General features: G+C 47.9%; 1 protein-coding gene and 1 non-coding gene across 3 annotated transcripts; one reads left to right on the plus strand and one right to left on the minus strand.

The window, feature by feature from the left end:
* Window positions 1-2,352: 2,352 nt before the first annotated feature.
* PRXL2B (peroxiredoxin like 2B) lies at window positions 2,353-17,845 on the minus strand. 2 transcript variants are annotated; one of them, XM_028740956.2, is made up of 7 exons: window positions 17,700-17,845; window positions 13,538-13,742; window positions 11,285-11,336; window positions 8,264-8,327; window positions 7,531-7,606; window positions 5,776-5,894; window positions 2,353-2,448 (listed from the first exon to the last, which is right to left on the minus strand). In XM_028740956.2, exons 1-7 carry the CDS (start codon window positions 17,757-17,759, stop codon window positions 2,416-2,418), a joined length of 609 nt encoding a protein of 202 aa, XP_028596789.1. In that variant the 5' UTR covers window positions 17,760-17,845; the 3' UTR covers window positions 2,353-2,415. The 2 variants fall into 2 exon arrangements, with proteins under 2 accessions (XP_028596789.1, XP_028596790.1); XM_028740957.2 differs by having other exon boundaries at window positions 2,353-2,542.
* Window positions 16,012-16,086, plus strand: TRNAL-CAG (transfer RNA leucine (anticodon CAG)). The gene has a single exon. It is a non-coding gene; the product is annotated as a tRNA-Leu (tRNA).
* Window positions 17,846-18,696: the final 851 nt, after the last annotated feature.

Below are 18,696 nucleotides of genomic sequence, written 5' to 3' on the forward strand. Positions count from 1 at the left end.
TGCTGGCACTCAGCAACGGAGTTTGCCGATAGGGGGGCTGGGATAGCCCAGAGGTGCTTGCACAACAAAAGCCTGCCTGGCAATTCTACATGCCTTTTTTTTTCCAGCCAGGAGGGGTGGTGGGGGTTAGGGTGTGCTACCCATGCAAGTCCAACCAAAACAGCTGGAGGGACTGCACAGCAGCCGGGGGTGTGTGTGTTACGGAACGTTCATACCCTTTACCCAACAGTAGATCGAATGGCTTGGTACGCTGCCATGAAATTCCCCGCAGCTTGCATTGTGATGACCTCTTGTGAAAGGTAGCAACGTGTCTTGGCTTTCATATGGTGAACTGTCTCTTCAGCCTGTCAGCTTTTGCTGTAAAGTGATGCTAAAATCCATTGGTTCCCTGGCACATCTTTTCTTTTAAATGCTTTCCACTGGCTTATTGGAATACAGTGGTACCTTGTTTTGAGTCCAGGATCCGTTCCAGAGCCCCAAACGCTCAATGAAATGGACCCTTGACAAAGCACCACTCCGCGCATGCACACAGAATGGTTTGCGCTTCTGTGCATGCGCAAAGTGCGATTTAGTGCTTCTGCACGAGCGGTAAACCCGGAAGTAACCCGTTTCGGTACTTCCAGGTTTGCCGCGGACGTTCGCCGCCATGGACAGGGCGGATGTTCATGGAGGTATTACTGTACAGAAACTCCATGTGTTCCAAAGGGCTGGGTAAGATAGCAGGCCCAGCAGCACAATTGCAGCACTCCATATCTTTCTAAAGCAGGCATAGGCAAACTCCGGCCCTCCAGATGTTTGAGACTACAATTCCCATCATCCCTAACTAACAGGACCAGTGGTCAGAGATGATGGGAATTGTAGTCCCGAACATCTGGAGGTCCGGAGTTTGCCTATGCCTGTTCTAGAGCACCGTCTGCACCAACTTTCTGTAGCACTCTGAGGTTACAGATGAGACAGGGCGGTCTTTCCCAGCCCTACCTAGAGATGCTAGGGATTGAACCTGGCAGAGTAGGTCCTCTACCACTTGCTGCTATAGCCTTGCTGCATGCGGCCACCATCCCAAACAAATGCCCAAGGAATGAATGCTTGAACACCCCATTTTCACAAAGCCAGTTGTAACTATTATAGAACCATAGAATTCTTGAGTTGGAAGGGCCCCTAGTCCAAAGCCCTGTAACATAGGTGGACATCTAACTTAGATTTTAAAACCTCCAATGAAGGCGAGTCATCCACCACCTTCCAAGGCAGCCCATTCCACTGTCAAAGAGCTCTTACCACCAGAAAGTTCTTCCTAATGTTTAGTTGGGATCTCCTTCCTTGTAACTTGAATCCAGTTTTGTATTCCATCCTCCAGAGCATCAGAAAACAAGCTTACTCCATCTTCCACATGGCAACCCTTCAGATACTTGTAGATGGTCATTATACCACATCTCCTCTTCTCCAGGCGAAACATACCCATCTGAAGCATACCCAGCCTTAGTGAGCACAAGGAGGCGTATTTTGCAACACTCACTGTATTCCTCTTCCCCTGTAGCTTGTACCTACAGAGAAAGCTGCCTTATCCTGTGTCAGGCCATTGGGGCCATCAAACTCAGCACTATTCCCACTGATGGCCAGCAGCTCTCCAGGGTTTGGGACATTCCCAGCCCTATCTCAAGATGGTGCGGATTGAACCTAGGACCTTTCTGCACATAAAGCATATCCTCTACCACTGAGCTGTGGCCCTCTCCCATAGAAACACTCCACACATTCTAATTTGCAATCCGCAGAGAAGATTGCAATGTCTCACAAGAATGGCCAACTTCTCCTTCAAACCTCTGGAGGCAAAGGTTGCAGGGGAAACCCCTTGAAAGATCACTGGCCCATTTGTAGTATATGAGCAAGAGATCAAAGCAGGGGTGGGGCAGCTGTGGACCCTCCACATGTTGCTAGACTACAGCATCCATCATCCCTGCCCATCCTCTGGCTGGGGCTGATGGGAATGCGAGTCCAACAACATACAGTAGAGACAACCAAAGACTCCATATCCCAGTGTTATGGAGACTCAGATTATTATTTTTAACAACAAAAGGGCTGCTCTTGTTTCTTTTCTCAATTCGGATGCACAGAAAATGGGGGGCAGCTGTGGGAAGAGAGAGAACCAGGAATGGATTTGCATGTGTGTTCCCTTAGAGAAGCAAGATCTCTCAGGAGCAGTGGGTGCCATGTCACACAAGTCCACCAATTGTCCCTGAAAATGACAGTCAAATTGGAAGCTACACATCAAGTGCACATCATGTGTGTTGAGATCGACACCACAGGACATCGTGCTTCCCTGCACCCGAAAGCAGCTGATTAACACCAGTAGCATGATAACCAATTGGTAACAAGTTTATTCATTCTTCGTCGGGCAGATTTACAAAACAGGACAGAACATCACTCTACTATGACAAACAGCTTGGTTTTCATCTGAAATGTGAAAAGGGGAGACGGGGAGGAGAACAAGAGGCTCTTAGCAGTTTGGTCGCTTTCTTCTTCATCTGCTACAGGCCTCGCTGGTGCACTGCAGAACAGAGAAAGGGACTTTGTCCAATTGTTTATTGCAGAAGAAATACTCAGCCCCTTCCCTCCCCATCCCTGCACAATGCCTGGTATATTTAGCATCTTCAAATTTAAAACGCCATCTGTTTTTCTGTCTCAGCTTCGCTAAAAATTGCTCTGTGACCTGCATTAAGTCGACACAAGGTTTCACCACCTAATTTTGAAGAGCCTAGTTTCCAATTGCACATTTGCTAGAGTCGTCATCAGATTCAAGAAGCCCTCCTTTTACAGGGGAGTATAGGAAGTTGCCTTAGGGACGCAGGTGGTGCTGTGGGTTAAACCGCAGAGCTTAGGACTTGCCGATCAGAAGGTCGGCAGTTCGAATCCTCGTGATGGGGTGAGCTCCCGTTGCTCGGTCCCTGCTCTTGCCAACCTAGCAGTTTGAAAGCACCTCAAAGTACAAGTAGATAAATAGGTACCACTCCGGCGGGAAGGTAAATGGCGTTTCCATGCGCTGCTCTGGTTCACCAGAAGCGGCTTAGTCATGCTGGCCACATGATCCGGAAGCTGTACGCCGGCTCCCTTGGCCAATAAAGCGAGATGAGCGCCGCAACCCCAGAGTCAGTCACGACTGGACCTAATGGTCAGGGGTCCCTTTACCTTTACTATAGGAAGTTGCCTTAGGCTTATACCAAGTTGGGACCATGGGCCTACATAGCTCAGGACTGTCTGCAGTAGGGATGGGGTACGAATGTAAGAATCTTGCAGCTGGATCAGGCCAATGGCTCATCCAGTCCAGCATCCAGTGGGAAGGGAAGCCTGCCAGGAGAACCCAAGGATAACAGCACTCTCCTCTTCTGTGCTTCATAGCAAGTTGTATTAAGAGCTTTACTGCCTCTGAGAGAGGAGATAGCATGTAGTCATTGTGGCTAGTGGCCTCATTCTCCAACGATTTGTCCCCTTCTTAAAGCTGTCCAAGTTGGCAATTCATCACTACACCTCAGTGGCGTAGCGTGGGTTGTCAGCACCCGGGGCAAGGCAAGTAAATTGGGCCCCCTAACCCTGAGTGAGCCAGGTAGGGGCAGAGAGCTGCGAGTGTGAGCGCGCGCCCCCCCAGATGTTGCGCCCGGTGCGGCCGGACCCCCCTGCACCCCCCACGCTATGCCACTGCTACACCTTGTGGGAGTGAGTTCCATAGTTTAACCAGGCACTGTGTGAAGAAGTATTTTCTTTTGTCTGAACCTTCCAACTTCATTGAATGTCCGTAAGTTCTAGTTTATGAGAGGGGGGGGGACTGTTTTGCACTTTCTCTACACAATGCATCATTTTATTTATTATTTTTTCCATTAAGGTTTTATTAAAGCTTTTACTACTAATAATAATAATAATAAATAATAATAATAATAATAAAATAATTATTATTATTATTATTATTATTATTATTATTATTATTATTATTTCTACCCCACCCATCTGGCTGGATTTCCCCAGCCACTCTGGGTGGTTTTCAACAGAACCATAAAAACAGAATAAAACATCACACATTAAAAACTTCCCTTAACAGGGCTGCCTTCAGGTGTCTTCTAAAAGTTGGATAGTTATTTCCTTGACATCTGGTGGGAGGGCCATGCAATAAAATAAACTCATCTAAATAAAAACAAAACCAGAGAAAGAAAAAGCAAATGCAGAGCCCTCTCTCAAAGGTAGCTCTTAACTCTTGTCTCACACAGAAAATGGTGGACCCTCCCAGCTGTCACCTGGGAGCTTTCCTTCCTTCTCAGTCTCTCACACTGCGAAGTCTTCCCTGCCTACACCTTGCATCATTTTAAACACCTTTAAAACACTCCTAGGTAGCTCAAGTCAGCAGAGAATAGGACTCTTAGGGTTGTGGGTTCGAGTCAGGGGGTTGGACTAGATGACTCTTCTGGTCCCTTCCAACTCTACAGTACGATGATTTCATGATCACATTGCCTCAGATTTGCCTTTTCCCTAACCTAAGAAGCCTATACTGTTCAACATTTTCCTCACAGGGGATTTACCCCATCCCCTTGATCAGCTTGGTGGCCCTTTTTTGAACATTTCCCAGCTCCACAGCAGGCTTCCTCAAACTCGGCCCTCCAGATGCTTTTGGCCTACAACTCCCATGATCCCTAGCTAGCAGGCCAGTAGTCAGGGATGATGGGAATTGTAGTCTCAAAACATCTGGAGGGCCGAGTTTGAGGAAGCCTGCTCTACAGCAGTGTTTCCCAACCTTGGGCCTCCAGCTGTTTTTGAACTACAATTCCCATCATCCCTGACCACTGGTCTTGCTAGCTAGGGATGATGGGAGTTGTAGTCCCAAAACAGCTGGAGGCCCAAGGTTGGGAAACACTGCTCTACAGTATCCTTTCTGAGGTAAGGCAGCCAGAACTGTACACAATACTCCAAATGCGTCCGTCCTGTAAATTTGTATGATGAAGTGCCAGTTCAAGACAAATGGATGTACTTCTTTCACACAGCATGTCATTAAGCTATGGAACTCCCTGCCACAAGATACATAGGGTTATCTTTTCCCAGTCCAAGGGCCACAATCCTGTGTGGGCAACCTTTCCAGGGCAACAAGCTCATGGTGGGCGGGACCAGATGCATAAGCATAATTTGAGAAACCTTTCTGCCAGGCATCTTCAGTGGTACCTCGGGTTACATATGCTTCAGGTTACAGACTCTGCTAACCCAGAAATAGTACCTCAGGTTAAGAACTTTGCTTCAGGATGAGAACAGAAATTGTGCAGCAGTGGTGTCAGTGGCGTAGCGTGGGTTGTCAGCACCCGGGGCAAGGCAAGTAACCCGTGGATTTGCACCCCCTAACCCGTGGATTTGCGCCCCCTAACCTATGGATTTGCCCTAACCCCAGATGTTGCACCCGGTGCGGCCGGCCCCCCCTGCACCCCCCACGCTACGCCACTGAGTGGTGCGGCAGCAGTGGGAGGCCCCATTAGCTAAAGTGGTGCTTCGGGTTAAGAACAGTTAAGAACAGTTTCAGGTTAAGAACGGACCTCCAGAATGAATTAAGTTCTTAACCCAAGGTACCACTGTACACTCTCAAGGAGAGTGTGTGGCATGGCTGGTAATGGGTTGGGTCCAAGGGCCAGGGGAAGAAGTCCAGAGGGCCTCATTTGGCTCCACCCCTGGACTACTGGTTTCATATGCTGTCCCCAAAGTCCTTGGAGGAAGGGTAGGAGCCAAGGGTGATCTCTAAGACAGAGAGCTGCTCACCTGAGGTTTTGCTCCCTCTTCTACATTTGCAGAGATGCCAAGGGCAGTGACGATAGACTCCAAGGGAAGGTAGTCACCGGGGGACTCCTGAGCAGAATACAAAAGCAGATTCTCCCCTCCTGGAATGAGAAGGGAAAGAGAGAGAAGAGGTAAACAGGTACTAGCTGTGGAACACTGTGTTTCAGCCCCTGCTTTGCATGTAGAAGGTCGCAGGTTCAATGCCTGGCATCTCCATGTAGGGCTGGGAGAACATCCCGTTTCTGAAGAGCCAGTCAGTGTGGGCCAGGCTTCCTCAACCTCAGCCCTCCAGATGTCTTGAGACTACAGTTCCCATCATTCCTGACCACTGGTCCTGCTAGCAAGGGACCATGGGAGTTGTAGGCCAAAAACATCTGAAGGGCCGAGTTTGAGGAAGCCTGGCTGTAGGCAATGCAAGGCTGGATGGATCATCAGGTCTCCCCTCCCTTTAAATGTCATCTGGAGGCACCAGGCTTCCTCAGCAGGAGAGATAGGAAGCAAAAGGCTCATTGCATTTGAACCACCTCCATCAGGCACCTCCTGCCCCTGAACTATGCCAGCTGTTCAATAGAGGAACAACTGTCCAGAAACTGGTGCCTGCATTTTGAGTTTTGTTTTCCTCGTCCCTCCTCATCCCTTTTCCCTTGTGTGTCGTTTGTTTGTTTGAGGAAGTGTCTTGTTTTGATTTCGTGTATGCCACCCTGGGAGCCTTTTTGGCTGAAGAGCGGGGTAAAGGTAAAGGGACCCCTGACCATTAGGTCCAGTCATGGCCAACTCTGGGGTTACGGCGCTCATATCACTGTATTGGCTGTACAGCTTCCGGGTCATGTGGCCAGCATGACTAAGCCACTTCTGGCGAACCAGAGCAGTGCACGGAAATGCTGTTTACCTTCCCGCTGGAGCGGTACCTATTTATCGACTTGCACTTTGACATGCTTTTGAACTACTAGGTTGGCAATAGCAGGGACCGAGCAACGGGAGCTCACCCCATTGTGGGGATTCGAACCGCCAACCTTCAATCAGCAAGCCCTAGACTCTGTGGTTTAACCCACAGAGCCACCCGCATCCCTGAAGAGCGGGGTACAAACACTCTAAATAAATATACAAAAATAAGGCAGATTCCTGTGTTCCTCTGAAATGTTTTCTGCCCTCATCTTGCTCCTGGAAGAGAGCAATGGACATCTTTTAAGAACCCTGCTGGGTCTGTCTATGGTAGCATCTTCTATTACACAGCAGCCAACCAGTACCCCTCCCATCAGATGTCAAAGAAATAAACAACTATCCGACTTTTAGAAGACAAAGTTTTTAATATTTGATGAATTATTGTATTTTAATCTTATTGTTGTAAACTGCCCAGAGTGGCGAGGTATTATTTATTATTTATTATTATTATTGTTGTTGTTGTTGTTGTTGTTGTTGTTGTTGTTGTTGTTGTTGTTATTATTATTATTATTATTATTATTATTATATTTCATATCTACTCTCCACAACTTTTCCCTAGCAGCTCTCCAGAGTTTCACACAAAATTATTCTCCCAGCCTTACCTGTAAGCATTGAAGATTGAACCTGAAACCTTTTGCATGCAAATCAGATACTCTACCACTGAGCTACACCCCTTCCCTAAAACAAGCTAATGTTATATATTTTCTAAGCCATTTCTGTTGTCTTTGCAATGTGCAAAAAACCAATCCCCATTAACAGAAATTGAGCCAGGGCAGTGGAAGGTTACCCCCTTACCTCGGCCAACTATCAGTGTCCCACCGCTCTGCAGAAGATCTCCAGAAAAGTTGCCTTGAATCCCGGCGGCGTTTGCCTGCAGCGGGGTGGGGAGGAAGAGAAGATAAAAGCCCAGGCCCCAATCCCCATCCGTTAAAGAGGCTTTTTCAGAAGTTACCCAGCATCCTCCAAGTCCCACTGGAGGCCAAGCCTAAGGACATCCCTTCAGATTTCTGGAGGGTACCTAGCTCAACGGTGAGGCCAAATGGTGGGCCAGAAGTTTCAGCTGGAACATTTTCCAGTGCTTTTGGAGACTATTTAAATGCAATGTTTGAGGGGGCTCACACTGGAAATAGGAGCTGCTTGTTCCCCAACCCGAAATCTTTAAATATCATTTTTGCCAGCATAGCAAATCAGAAAAGTGACAAACACACTTGGACTTGGTGGTTTGGGAATTGCCAATAAGGCTTTGAACAGGGATGCCAAGCCTCAAGCCCAGGAGTCAAATCTGGCTCTCCTGGCCTTTCCATCAGGCCCCTGGAGCTCTCCCAAGCTACACCATTCACCCATCCTGCTTTGTGTCCTCCTTGAGAGCTGTCTGGAGGGGACCACAAATTCACTGCAGCTAGTGCAAACAGCACAGGCTAGGCGGACCACGGTCCTTCAATTTCATGTAGGACATCATCCATTGTAACTAACAACCCCCAGGGATGTCAAAGTGTTCCTCTGTTAGCAACAGTCTTCACCAACTGACCTTTGTGATGACCTGTCGGACAGGCTTCCCCAGAGCTGCAGGGACTATACTTAAGGCATTGTACCTAAAAGGAGGAAGGCAAGTTAGAGTCAAAACATTAGGGACACAGGTGGAACATTATTTTCAAGAGTGGTGGCTTTGCAGGCAGAAGGTCCCAGGTTCAATCCAAAGAATCTCTAGATAGGGCTGGGAATGTCCTCTGCAGTGCTGTAGAGCCACTGCCAGTCAGTGTAGACCAGTGTTTCTCAAGCTTGGGTCTCCAGCTGTTCTTGGACTACAACACCCATCATCCCTAGCTAGCAGGACCAGCGGTCAGGGATGATGGAAGTTGTAGTCTGGCAACAGCTAGAGACCCAAGTTTGAGAAACACTAGCATAGACCAGCAGTTCTCAACCTGTGGGTCCCCAAACGTTGTTGGACTACAACTCCCATCATCCCTGAACTCTGGTCTTGCTAGCTAGGGGTGATGAGTTGAGAAAGGCTAGCATAGACAGTTTTGAGCTAGATGGACCGATGGTCTGACTCTGTCTAAGGTCACTTCCTGTGTTCTTAAGACTACATGCCCCAGCTTTTGGTAAGGAGGTTTGTGCGAATGGCACCCTGAAATTCTCTAACTGATTCAGCGGCTAGAGAAATTGAGAGGGGGGGTGGCATTTTTGCCAAATGTCTCCAGGAGGAGGAGATGATATCTAGGTTTCTCAGGGTGGGGCTCACCATTAGAAGTGGCAAGAACAGTTTTATTTTCTGGTGCTGTTGCGAGTGCAGAAACCGTGTTGAGAGCATGGCTATTATTTTGCAACCTCCACAATGCTCTGGACCTAGCATTATTTCAATATTCTTTGAGGAAGAGAGGAGAACTAGCCCCGCTGTACATCGGGAAGGGCTGTGTGGAGAGAGTCTCTTCCTTTAAATTCCTAGGAGTTCATCTCAGTGAAGACCTTAGTTGGAAAATAAATACAACCCAGGTGGTTAAGAAAGCCCAACAGAGACTCCATCTCCTCAGAGTATTGCAGAAAAATGATGTCAAGTCAACATTTGATGATCTCCTTCTACAAAAGAAAGTGTCCTTTCATACTGCATCATGGTGTGGTACGCTGGTTTGACATCAACTGATAGGAAGAGCCTACAGAGGGTGGTGAATACAGCACAAGATATTATGGGCTGTCCTGTGAATCCGCTGGATGAAATAGCGGAAGAACGTTGCCTCAGGAGAGTGAGGAAAATTCTCAGGGATGATTCATACCCTGGCCGGCACTTTCTTGATCTCCTGCCCTCAGGCAGAAGATATAGAAGCATGATTAGTCGCACCAACAGGGTAAAGAACAGCTTCTATCTGTGGGGTGTTAGGCTGCTGAATGAAAAGATAACAACAGGGCAACTGACTTTCGGGTTTGGTGGGTGTACGTCAGTAAACGAGGGGAATTAAGACTAAGAGAGCTGAGTGGGGAGTGCTAGTGTAATCTCACTGTATACAAGTTGTACAAGTGCCAATAAAGTATTTCAATTTCAATATGTTTATGGGGAGAGAGGAGGTAGCCACCACATAAAAGAAAAAAGTGCAGAATATTCTTGTGTGGGTGCAGGACTGAGTATGCAGAGACTAGCCTACTGTGCAAAGGTAAGCTTTGTATTAGTAGCTCCACCCACTTTGGCCTCTGGCCCCTCCCACTACCACTGCACGGTCCCTGGAAAGTTGCCCAGAAGGAATTGTGGCCCTCATTCTGAAAAAAGCTGCCTTACGTCATCAAGAAGAAAAGAGCCAGACACCTTTTTAAAACCCCAAAGCTCACATTTCAGAGAAATGGCCTGAGTTATCTGAGGGGCAAGGGGAAGAGCCACAGACCTTTGCCTAGGTTAAACTGTGCAGAATCTCTCACCAAGGTCACAGGTTCGATCCCCGTGTGGGACAGCTGCATATTCCTGCATTACAGCGGGTTGGGCTAGATGATCCTCAGGGTCCCTTCAAACTCTACAATTCTATGATTCTATGGCACTATGGCCATGATCCAAAGCACACTTAATATATGGTTACCAGACGTCCCCGTTTCCTGGGGACAGTCCCCAGATTTACAAATCTGTCCCCGGACAAAATCCATCCCCGGAATGTCCCTAGATTTCATTTAATGTCCCCGGATTTATATTTGAAGTGTTGCAGATTTATAAGTAGGGAATGAATGTTGCGTGATTGGTTCAACGGCACAAGACACAACATATGGGGACTTCCGGTGAGGCCAAATGGCAGGCGCGACGGAAGCGAGCAGCTCCTGAAGTCTGCCAGAGCCAACTGTTCTACTAAGCTGGCTCCGGGCTGCTGAGACTGCAGTTGCCCCTGCCAAGGGGGAACCGGGGACACTCGGCGCATCAACTGGGGGAAACGCTGACCCTCCTGTAACCCAAACTGAGCCGGGAGTGAGAGCGCCTGGCCACCCGGCCGACTGCCCAGTGACGTTCCGGGGCCAGGAAAACCCCCAGAACTGATGCAGGGAGAAGGAGAAGAAAAAGAGAGAGAGAGGAAAGAGAAAAAAGAGGGGAGCCCCAACTTTGCTGTGCCGCTGCCACTGCTGAGGAGGAGAGATAGGAGAGCACCGGGAGGGCAAGGACACGTGGCCAAGCCCAGGCCCAACCTGAGCCTACTCCATGGCAGCTAGCACTCCTAGAGAGCAGGCTGGGGCCCAGAGGAAGGCCGCGCAACAGAGGAGACCACAGAAGAGAAGATATTTAAAAATAATAATTAAGAAGTAATAACTTTTTAAAAATTATTTTATTTTATTTTATTTTTTTAAAAAGTGTCCCCGGATTCTTTGAAAAAAATCTTCTAACCTTAACTTAATAGGGAGACAAATGCTCAATTCTTATGACCCACCTGATTTTAGTGATTGTAAGATGTTTCAAAGTGTTTTCGATGTTGTGTTTTAATGTCGTAACCTGCCCCGGGACTTTAGGGTGGGTAACTAGTAAGAACAATAATGCTCAATGGGACTTTCCAAGTCCACAAACACACATGCTAAAAATGCAACATACCTTTTGAACCCGAGATCTTGGTAGCACTGTTTGGTTTCATCCAGATAGAGTTCTGAAAGAAAACCAGAAGTTACTCAATGCAAAGACTAACATTTCCTGCCACCTAAAAGCCTGGAGGAGCATCCGTTGTGACTCCTACTCAGAGTAGACCCATGGGAATTAATGATGACTAACTGCTGCCAGGCTGCCTCAGTGGGAAAGAGATAATAAACAGGTCCATTCTATCTGCTTTCCTGAAAGTCCAGTTCCATCAGTCACCCCCTATCCCCTGAACTGTTTCTGTACCAACCACTCATTACAAGAGCTACTATTTAAGAACTGGTACCTGGGTTTGTTGGGTTTCCTCTTCCCTCCCTGTCCCTTTTTCCTTTTCTGTCATTTTTTTCCCCCAGATTCCAAGCCTGTGGGCAAGGGCTGTTTTGTTTTACTGGCAGTACGTAAGCCCCCCTGGCAATCTTTTTCAGCTGAAGAATGAGGCATAAATGTTCTAAATAAAAATAAACAACTTAGGTCTATTAATTTCAAGGGGCCTACTCAGAGTTGAGCTTAAAGGTAAAGGTAAAGGGACCCCTGACCATTAGGTCCAGTTGTGGCCGACTCTGGGGTTGTGGCGCTCATCTCACTTTATTGGCCGAGGGAGCCGGTGTACAGCTTCCGGGTCACGTGATCAGCATGACACAGCTGCTTCTGGCGAACCAGAGCAGCGCACGGAAACGCCATTTACCTTCCCGCCGGAGTGGTACCTATTTATCTACTTGCACTTTGACGTGCTTTCGAACTGCTAGGTTGGCAGGAGCAGGGACTGAGCAACGGGAGCTCACCCCGTCACGGGGATTCGAACCGCCAACCTTCTGATTGGCAAGTCCTAGGCTCTGTGGTTTAACCCACAGCACCACCCGCGTCCCTCTGAGTTGAGCTTAGCTGGATGCAAACTACTGCATTTGTCGGGCTCAGTTTATACCCTATGCTTCTTTGTCTCCCAAAGACAGGAGAGAGTCACGAAGGCATCCACCTTTCAAGAAATACAAAGCCAACACAATTTCACCCAAGATGGGAAACCTGTGACCTTCCCAGATATCGTTGGACTCCCACTCCCACCATCCCCAGTTCACAGAGGCTGATGGGAGCTGGAGTTCCAACAAGATCTGAAGGGCCCCATTCTTACACATAAGTTAAGACTAAAAACAAACAAAACCGTTCCATACAATTTTAATGTGGAGTGGCGGTTTCCGACAACCTTGCACAGGTCTAGCAAGGCAGATTCTGCTCACATGCCAAGCACAGAGGATGATTGGCTGGACAGTCAAACTTCTGCATTCTTGCTTTGAGCCGAGGTGGGCAGGGGAAGCCATCAGTTAGCTTGGTGGGTTGTAAGCCAAGCCTTCCCTATACGAGTGGCATGTTAGTAGAGGCATATGTAATCGAGTTGGAAGGGATATCTGCTGCACAGCATCCCTGACTGACTGACTGGCTAGCCAGCCAACCTCTGCTGACAACATCCCCCATTGGCTAGCCATCCAACCTTTGCTTGCGGCATTCCTGATTGGTTGTACTTCCAATGTCTGCTTCAACACATCTCCAAACAAAGGAGAGACAGTGTGCTCGGCTATCAAACTATCCCTTAAGTCAGGCATGGCCAAACTTGGCCCTCCAGCTGTTTTTTCTTTTCTTTTGTTCAATTTTATTTATTTTGTTTAAATAAGTAGTTCAGGAAAAAACAACCAAAAAAAGAATAGATTGAAGACACTCCAAAAATATTGAAAGCAAATATTACATACTTATCATATAATATTCCTCCACACCTGCAGCTTCCCTCCGCCACAATTCTACTTCTTTGAATCTCTATTTCCACCTTTATCTTTGCATTCTCCAAATGTATTATTCTTTGTATTTCTTTTATCTCTTCTCTTTTGCAGTTTATAGATATACTTTACATTTTTACTCTAGGCATATTAGCATATCATTCTTAGAACAATATTTTAACATATAATCTTCAAAACATTTCCATTCCTTTTTAAATTTTTGATTTGACTGATATCTTATTATTGATATCAGTCATAAGATATCAGCCCTCCAGCTGTTTTGGGACAACAACTCCCATCATCCCTAGCTAACAGGGACCAGTGGTCAGGGATGATGGGAACTGTAGTCCCAAAACAGCTGGAGGGCCAAGTCTGGCCATGCCTACCTTAAGCACCCCACAAAAGGTCTCTCTCCCCTTCCTTCATGGGGCTCCTACGATCCAAGACCTACCTCCCGCAAAGTAATTTCCCTCCAGGAACTCCTGCAGGCCTAGGCTTTCTGGCGCAACACCTATTAAGCGGACACCGTTACTCTCCAGCACCTCTCTCAGCTTGCTGGTTTCCTTGGCAATCCAGCGGCACACCTGGCACCCGAGGCGGCGCAAGAACAGCACCACGCAAGGACAGTCCCTCCAAATGCTCCTCAGCTCCACCACCTGGAAAAACCAGACAAGATCATAGAAGTGGCTGCCCACACAAGATTCCTTCTTGTGGAACATGATGAAGCTTGAATGCCCAGCGAGAGAGCTCTTGGATAATAAAGTGGGCATAACAGGGGCTTGATCCTTATTTTTTGCAGAGCCAGATTTCTCAGACACCTGAGAAATGCAGGAGGATGTCTTCCACCAAGTCCATCTAACACAGAATTGTTTGTTCTGGCTCCCTCCAGAAGTTTTTGGACTACAAATCCCATCATCCTGGCTCTCTAGTAGTTTCTGAACTACAACTCCCATCATCCTGGCCATTGGCCATTCAAGCCAAGGATGATGAGAGTTGGAGCCCAGTAACATCTGAAGAACATCATGATTGGCCTACGTTGACTAGCTGTGGCACTTCAGAGCTTCAGTCTATCCCAGCCCTACCTGGAGCTGCCCGGCACAGAACCATACATGCAAAGCAGATATTCTTTCCCTTGAACCCTTGGCCTGAAGGTGCATAGGAAGCTGCCTTGTGCAGGGACGGACTTTGCCTCTCTTGCTCCATGTTGTCTACTCACTAACAAGACAGCAGATCAGCATGGACAGGAGTCTTTCCCTGGAGATTCCAGGGACTGAACCTGGTACCTTCTGCATCCAAAGCATGTACTAAGCTGTTGAGCCTCAGCCTCACAAGGAGGAAGAAACCAAAGGCCTCATGTGGGAGGTTCCGCTTAAACCAAGGTTTATATGCATAACCTTTGGCTCTCCAAATATTGTTGGACTACAACTCCCATCAGCCCCAGCAAGCATGGCCAACGGTCAGGGATGATGGTAAATGTAGGCCGACATTTGGAAGGGAAAGGGTTCCCCACTTTGACATCACCTGTGACATAGGTAGTGTTACAGCATGGAAACAAGGACTTTGACAGGTGGGCAGGACAAACCACCTGGGGTCCATCATCACCTGGGGTCCTCACAACATCAGGTGGGTGACGTGTGGGTTCTCCCTGCCGCCTGCCAACGTTGGCCCACAGTGGTCAGGACAGAGAAGAATCAGGCTTGCAGAGCCAAAGAGATTCCCCAGTCCTGCTCTGCAGTATTGTCATTTTGAAAGGGAGCCCAAGCTTTAGACTGAAAGAGTGGGAAGGTAATTGCTGGGATGTGGTGTTGACGAACTGTGAAATCCTGACAACCGCAGCTCAAGCAACAGCCTGGCAGATGGTCAAAGCACGACTCACAAGACTAGACCTACAAAACTCTGACGTAACAGGCAGGAGTGTCCCCAGATGGATTTCACAGGCAATGTTTTATTTAGTGGTGACCAAGGAAGGCCAGGCTGAGGAATGCACAGGTCTTGGCACATGCAGGGCTTTACCCAGGCGCCAATCAGCTGATAGATGGTGCCTGCACGTCCCTTTCAGTCGATCCCCATCATCAGCTTCGCAGCTGGCATGTCAGGTATAAAGGTAAAGGGACCCCTGACCATTAGGTCCAGTCATGACTGACTCTGGTGTTGTGGCGCTCATCTCATTTTATTGGCCAAGGGAGCTGGCGTACAGCTTCCGGGTCATGTGGCCAGCATGACTAAGCCGCTTCTGGTGAACCAGAGCAATGCAAGGAAATACCGTTTACCCTCCTGCCGGAGCGGTACCTATTTATCTACTTGCACTTTGACGTGCTTTCGAACTGCTAGGTTGGCAGCAGCAGGGACCGAGCAATGGGAGCTCACCCCGTTGCGGGGATTCGAACTGCCGACCTTCTGATCGGCAAGTCCTAGGCTCTGTGGTTTAACCCACAGTGACACCCGCGTCCCAAGTATGTCAGGTATAGGGCAGGGATAATGGCTTGGCAAAACAACAACAACCAGCCAGGTGGACCAACTCAAGAGGCCTAGTGGGTCTAATTAAGCCAACAAGCCAGATGTTCTGCACCACTGGTTTATTGCATGATTGTGCCCTACAGATCTTGTTTTTCCAAATAGTATGTACCAAACAAGGTAAATACCATGTGTTCTATGTAAGTTGAAACTAGGAGCGGTGCTAATTAAGGCAGCTGCTTTCTCCCTATTGGGAAAGGGCATCTTTGCAAATCATGATTTAAGAAATCCAACCTTGGTAGTTTCACACCACCTGGGACTGTATTTGGCCTCTCTGCACCCAAGCAGGGTGTGAAAAGTATAGCCCACTTCCAATATCTATCTCCAAGACCAGCGGCTAAAGAGGACCGGGCATCATTAAGACAAGTGTTGAAAATAAAACTGCCAGGATCATAGATAGCTCTCTAGGAAGACCAGGGATAGCTCAGTCAGTAGAGCATGAGACTCAGGATCTCAGGGTTGTGGGTTCGAGTCCCACCTTGGGCTGGATGCAGGGGGTTGGATTAGATGTCCCTTGGGGGTCTATTCCAACTTCACAATACTATGATTCATAATGCTTTTGTACAGATCTAGGGTACAACTGCACTTGGAATGCTGCATGCATATGTTTTAAGAGTCAGAAAAAAGTTTGGAAAGGACAGTAAAAGTGATCGAGGTAACTCTCATTTCAGATATTCCTCAAATGCATCCTTGGACAAATAAGCAATACTCTTAAGAAAATTGCATTTATAATTGTGGCAGCATCTACATTGCACTTGAGAAAACAAGTCTCTGTCTCCAAGGGGATACAATCTAGAAACAGACACAAAGGGAAACCACAGAAGAAAGGGTAAACCAGGGAATAATGGGCATTAATTTTACAGATTTTATAAATAATTTTAATTTTAATTAAATTATAATTATAATATTTAGACCCCTCTATTTGGTATACATAAAAACTGGACAGAACACAGCCAAAATTGGCAGAGCTATTTAAAAACCACACACAAATATAATAATTAAAATACAGATAAAATCTGTAAAACTTTCACAACAAATATAGGCAGCTAAATCATATGTTTGGGTAGTCTTGCTGAAATAATGAAGTTTCCAGCAGGGGTCCAACTCAGTGTAGCATAATCTTATACCAGCACAATACTGTGAATTAAGTGATAAAGTTATCTCAGTCTCTATTCCTTCTCTATGGCCCCTAGAGCAGGCAAGAGGCTCCAATCCTACACACACTCATCTAGAAGTAAACCTCACTTAACTAGCAGGGCATAATCCTGAATCAAGACAGATATGGTTGCATTATTAACCAAGCTCAATATGTCGTTTTGGAGCTATCATTCACAAAGCCCAGAGTTCAGATCTCACCCATAACAAGGCAAGCTTCTCTCAGCCCTACAACCACTCACCAGAGAAGTTTCTGAAATATGGGAATAAAACTAATTGGCCCTTAGGACTGCTGGTGAGTCAGACCACACAGAGTGGTTTTCAACCCGCCACAGTGCAGAATAACGAGGATGGCAGGATGCTAGTTTGCTAAAAATAAAATAAAAGATGTCACGTCGTTCCAGTACAGCTAGCTAACCAGCAGATACAACGCACAGCCTCCTTTCCTCTTCTGGAGGAAAGATCAGAAAGCAACCAAATTAAGCCACCCCTGCAGAGTGGACCTGTTTCAAACCCTCTCCCCGATCCGCTTCCATCACTGCTCCCCGCCCCCTTAAAGCAAAGAGCATGTCAGTTCTGCGCTGAAGACGCCCAAAGACAACGCACAGCAACCTCTTAGAAATGGGAGACGAATAGCTCAGTTGGTTAGCTGGTTAAACCAGAGTTCAGCAGCAAAGCTCATGCCTTTTGCATGCAAAGGTTCTGGGTTCAGCCGCAGCAGAAGAGACGACAACAGCGTTTCTCCCAGGACTCCTGAGGGGCGACCAGGCTGGCTGAGCGCAAGGCAAGAGATCGGAATATCTAGGCAGTTACAAAACCACAACGCTTTTCCATGAATTCCATGAGAATTTCAAGCGACTTGCCGGATCGCACTGTTTGCTATGCAGCTGCGGAATTACAAATCGCAACACACACGCCCCGACGTCTTATGTAAAGGGTCTCACCTCCCCACTGACTGCATGCTTCAGCGTGTTGGCTCCCACTTTGGCTAAATCCACCGCCATCTCTTCTCTTCTGAAACTGCACCCTTCTCCCTGGGTCTCGCGCTCCCTTTCCCTTTATGGGCTCTGCGTCAGCTGATAGAAAAGCCACGCCCCCTGGCTTCTGCAAGTCTCCCTCCTCCGGGACTCCTTATGCATATGCATAACCTGGGCGGAGCCAGCAAGCAGCTCCAGGCTGGGAGGAGATATCTCTTCCCACGAAGAGAAACAGAGATATTAAGAAGCATCTGGCGGCGGCAGAAAGTGCTGTTAGCTGCATGTTGAGAGCTGAGCAGGGGCAGAAGCGGGTTAGCAGGGCAAAGGACAGGATGTGCTATTCTGGGGTGCTGGGAACTATAGTCTACTCCCTTGCAGTGGCGGAGCTTCATTCTCTGGCACCTGGGGGCGGAGAGCAGACGGGGGCGGGCATGGCACGCATCCCAGGGGCATGGCATGCCACCCACAGGAGTTTAGCATGCCACCTGCAGTGGTGTGGCTCCAGCGCAGGCTGGGGGGCAGCTGCGATGGCACCCCACCGGGATTGCACTGCTGGGGGTGGTGCACTCCCCCTGCACTCCTCTTCCTCTGCCAGTGCTCCCTTGCAGAACTACAATTCCCAGCAGCCTTATCAAACTACAGTTCCCAGGGTTTTCTGGGGAAAGTACTGTAGAATCATAGAACCATAGACTTAGAAGGGATCCTGAGGGTCATCTAGTTTAACTCCCCGCAATGCAGGAATCTCAATCACACACGGCAGCAAACTGCTTTAAAACCACCCAGCTGCTGACCTTTAAAGCCCTAAATAGCCTCAGTCCAGTATACCTGAAGGAGCATCTCCACCCCCATCATTCTGCCCGGACACTGAGGTCCAGCGCCGAGGGCCTTCTGGCGGTTCCCTTATTGCGAGAAGTGAGGTTACAGGGAACCAGGCAGAGGGCCTTCTCGGTAGTGGCACCCACCC

The sequence above is a fragment of the Podarcis muralis genome, chromosome 7 (assembly GCF_964188315.1).
Source record: "Podarcis muralis chromosome 7, rPodMur119.hap1.1, whole genome shotgun sequence".
Lineage (NCBI taxonomy): Eukaryota > Metazoa > Chordata > Lepidosauria > Squamata > Lacertidae > Podarcis > Podarcis muralis.

Excerpts from the sequence above, each read along its gene's own strand:
- PRXL2B (XM_028740956.2), bottom strand. The coding sequence starts at position 17,759 with ATGGCGGTGGATTTAGCCAAAGTGGGAGCCAACACGCTGAAGCATGCA. Across the intron at positions 7,607-8,263 it reads TCCGACAGGTCATCACAAAG|GCAAACGCCGCCGGGATTCA; the intron begins GTCAGTTGGTGA and ends ACCCCGCTGCAG. Across the intron at positions 2,449-5,775 it reads AAGAGGGAGCAAAACCTCAG|ATGAAAACCAAGCTGTTTGT; the intron begins GTGAGCAGCTCT and ends TTCACATTTCAG.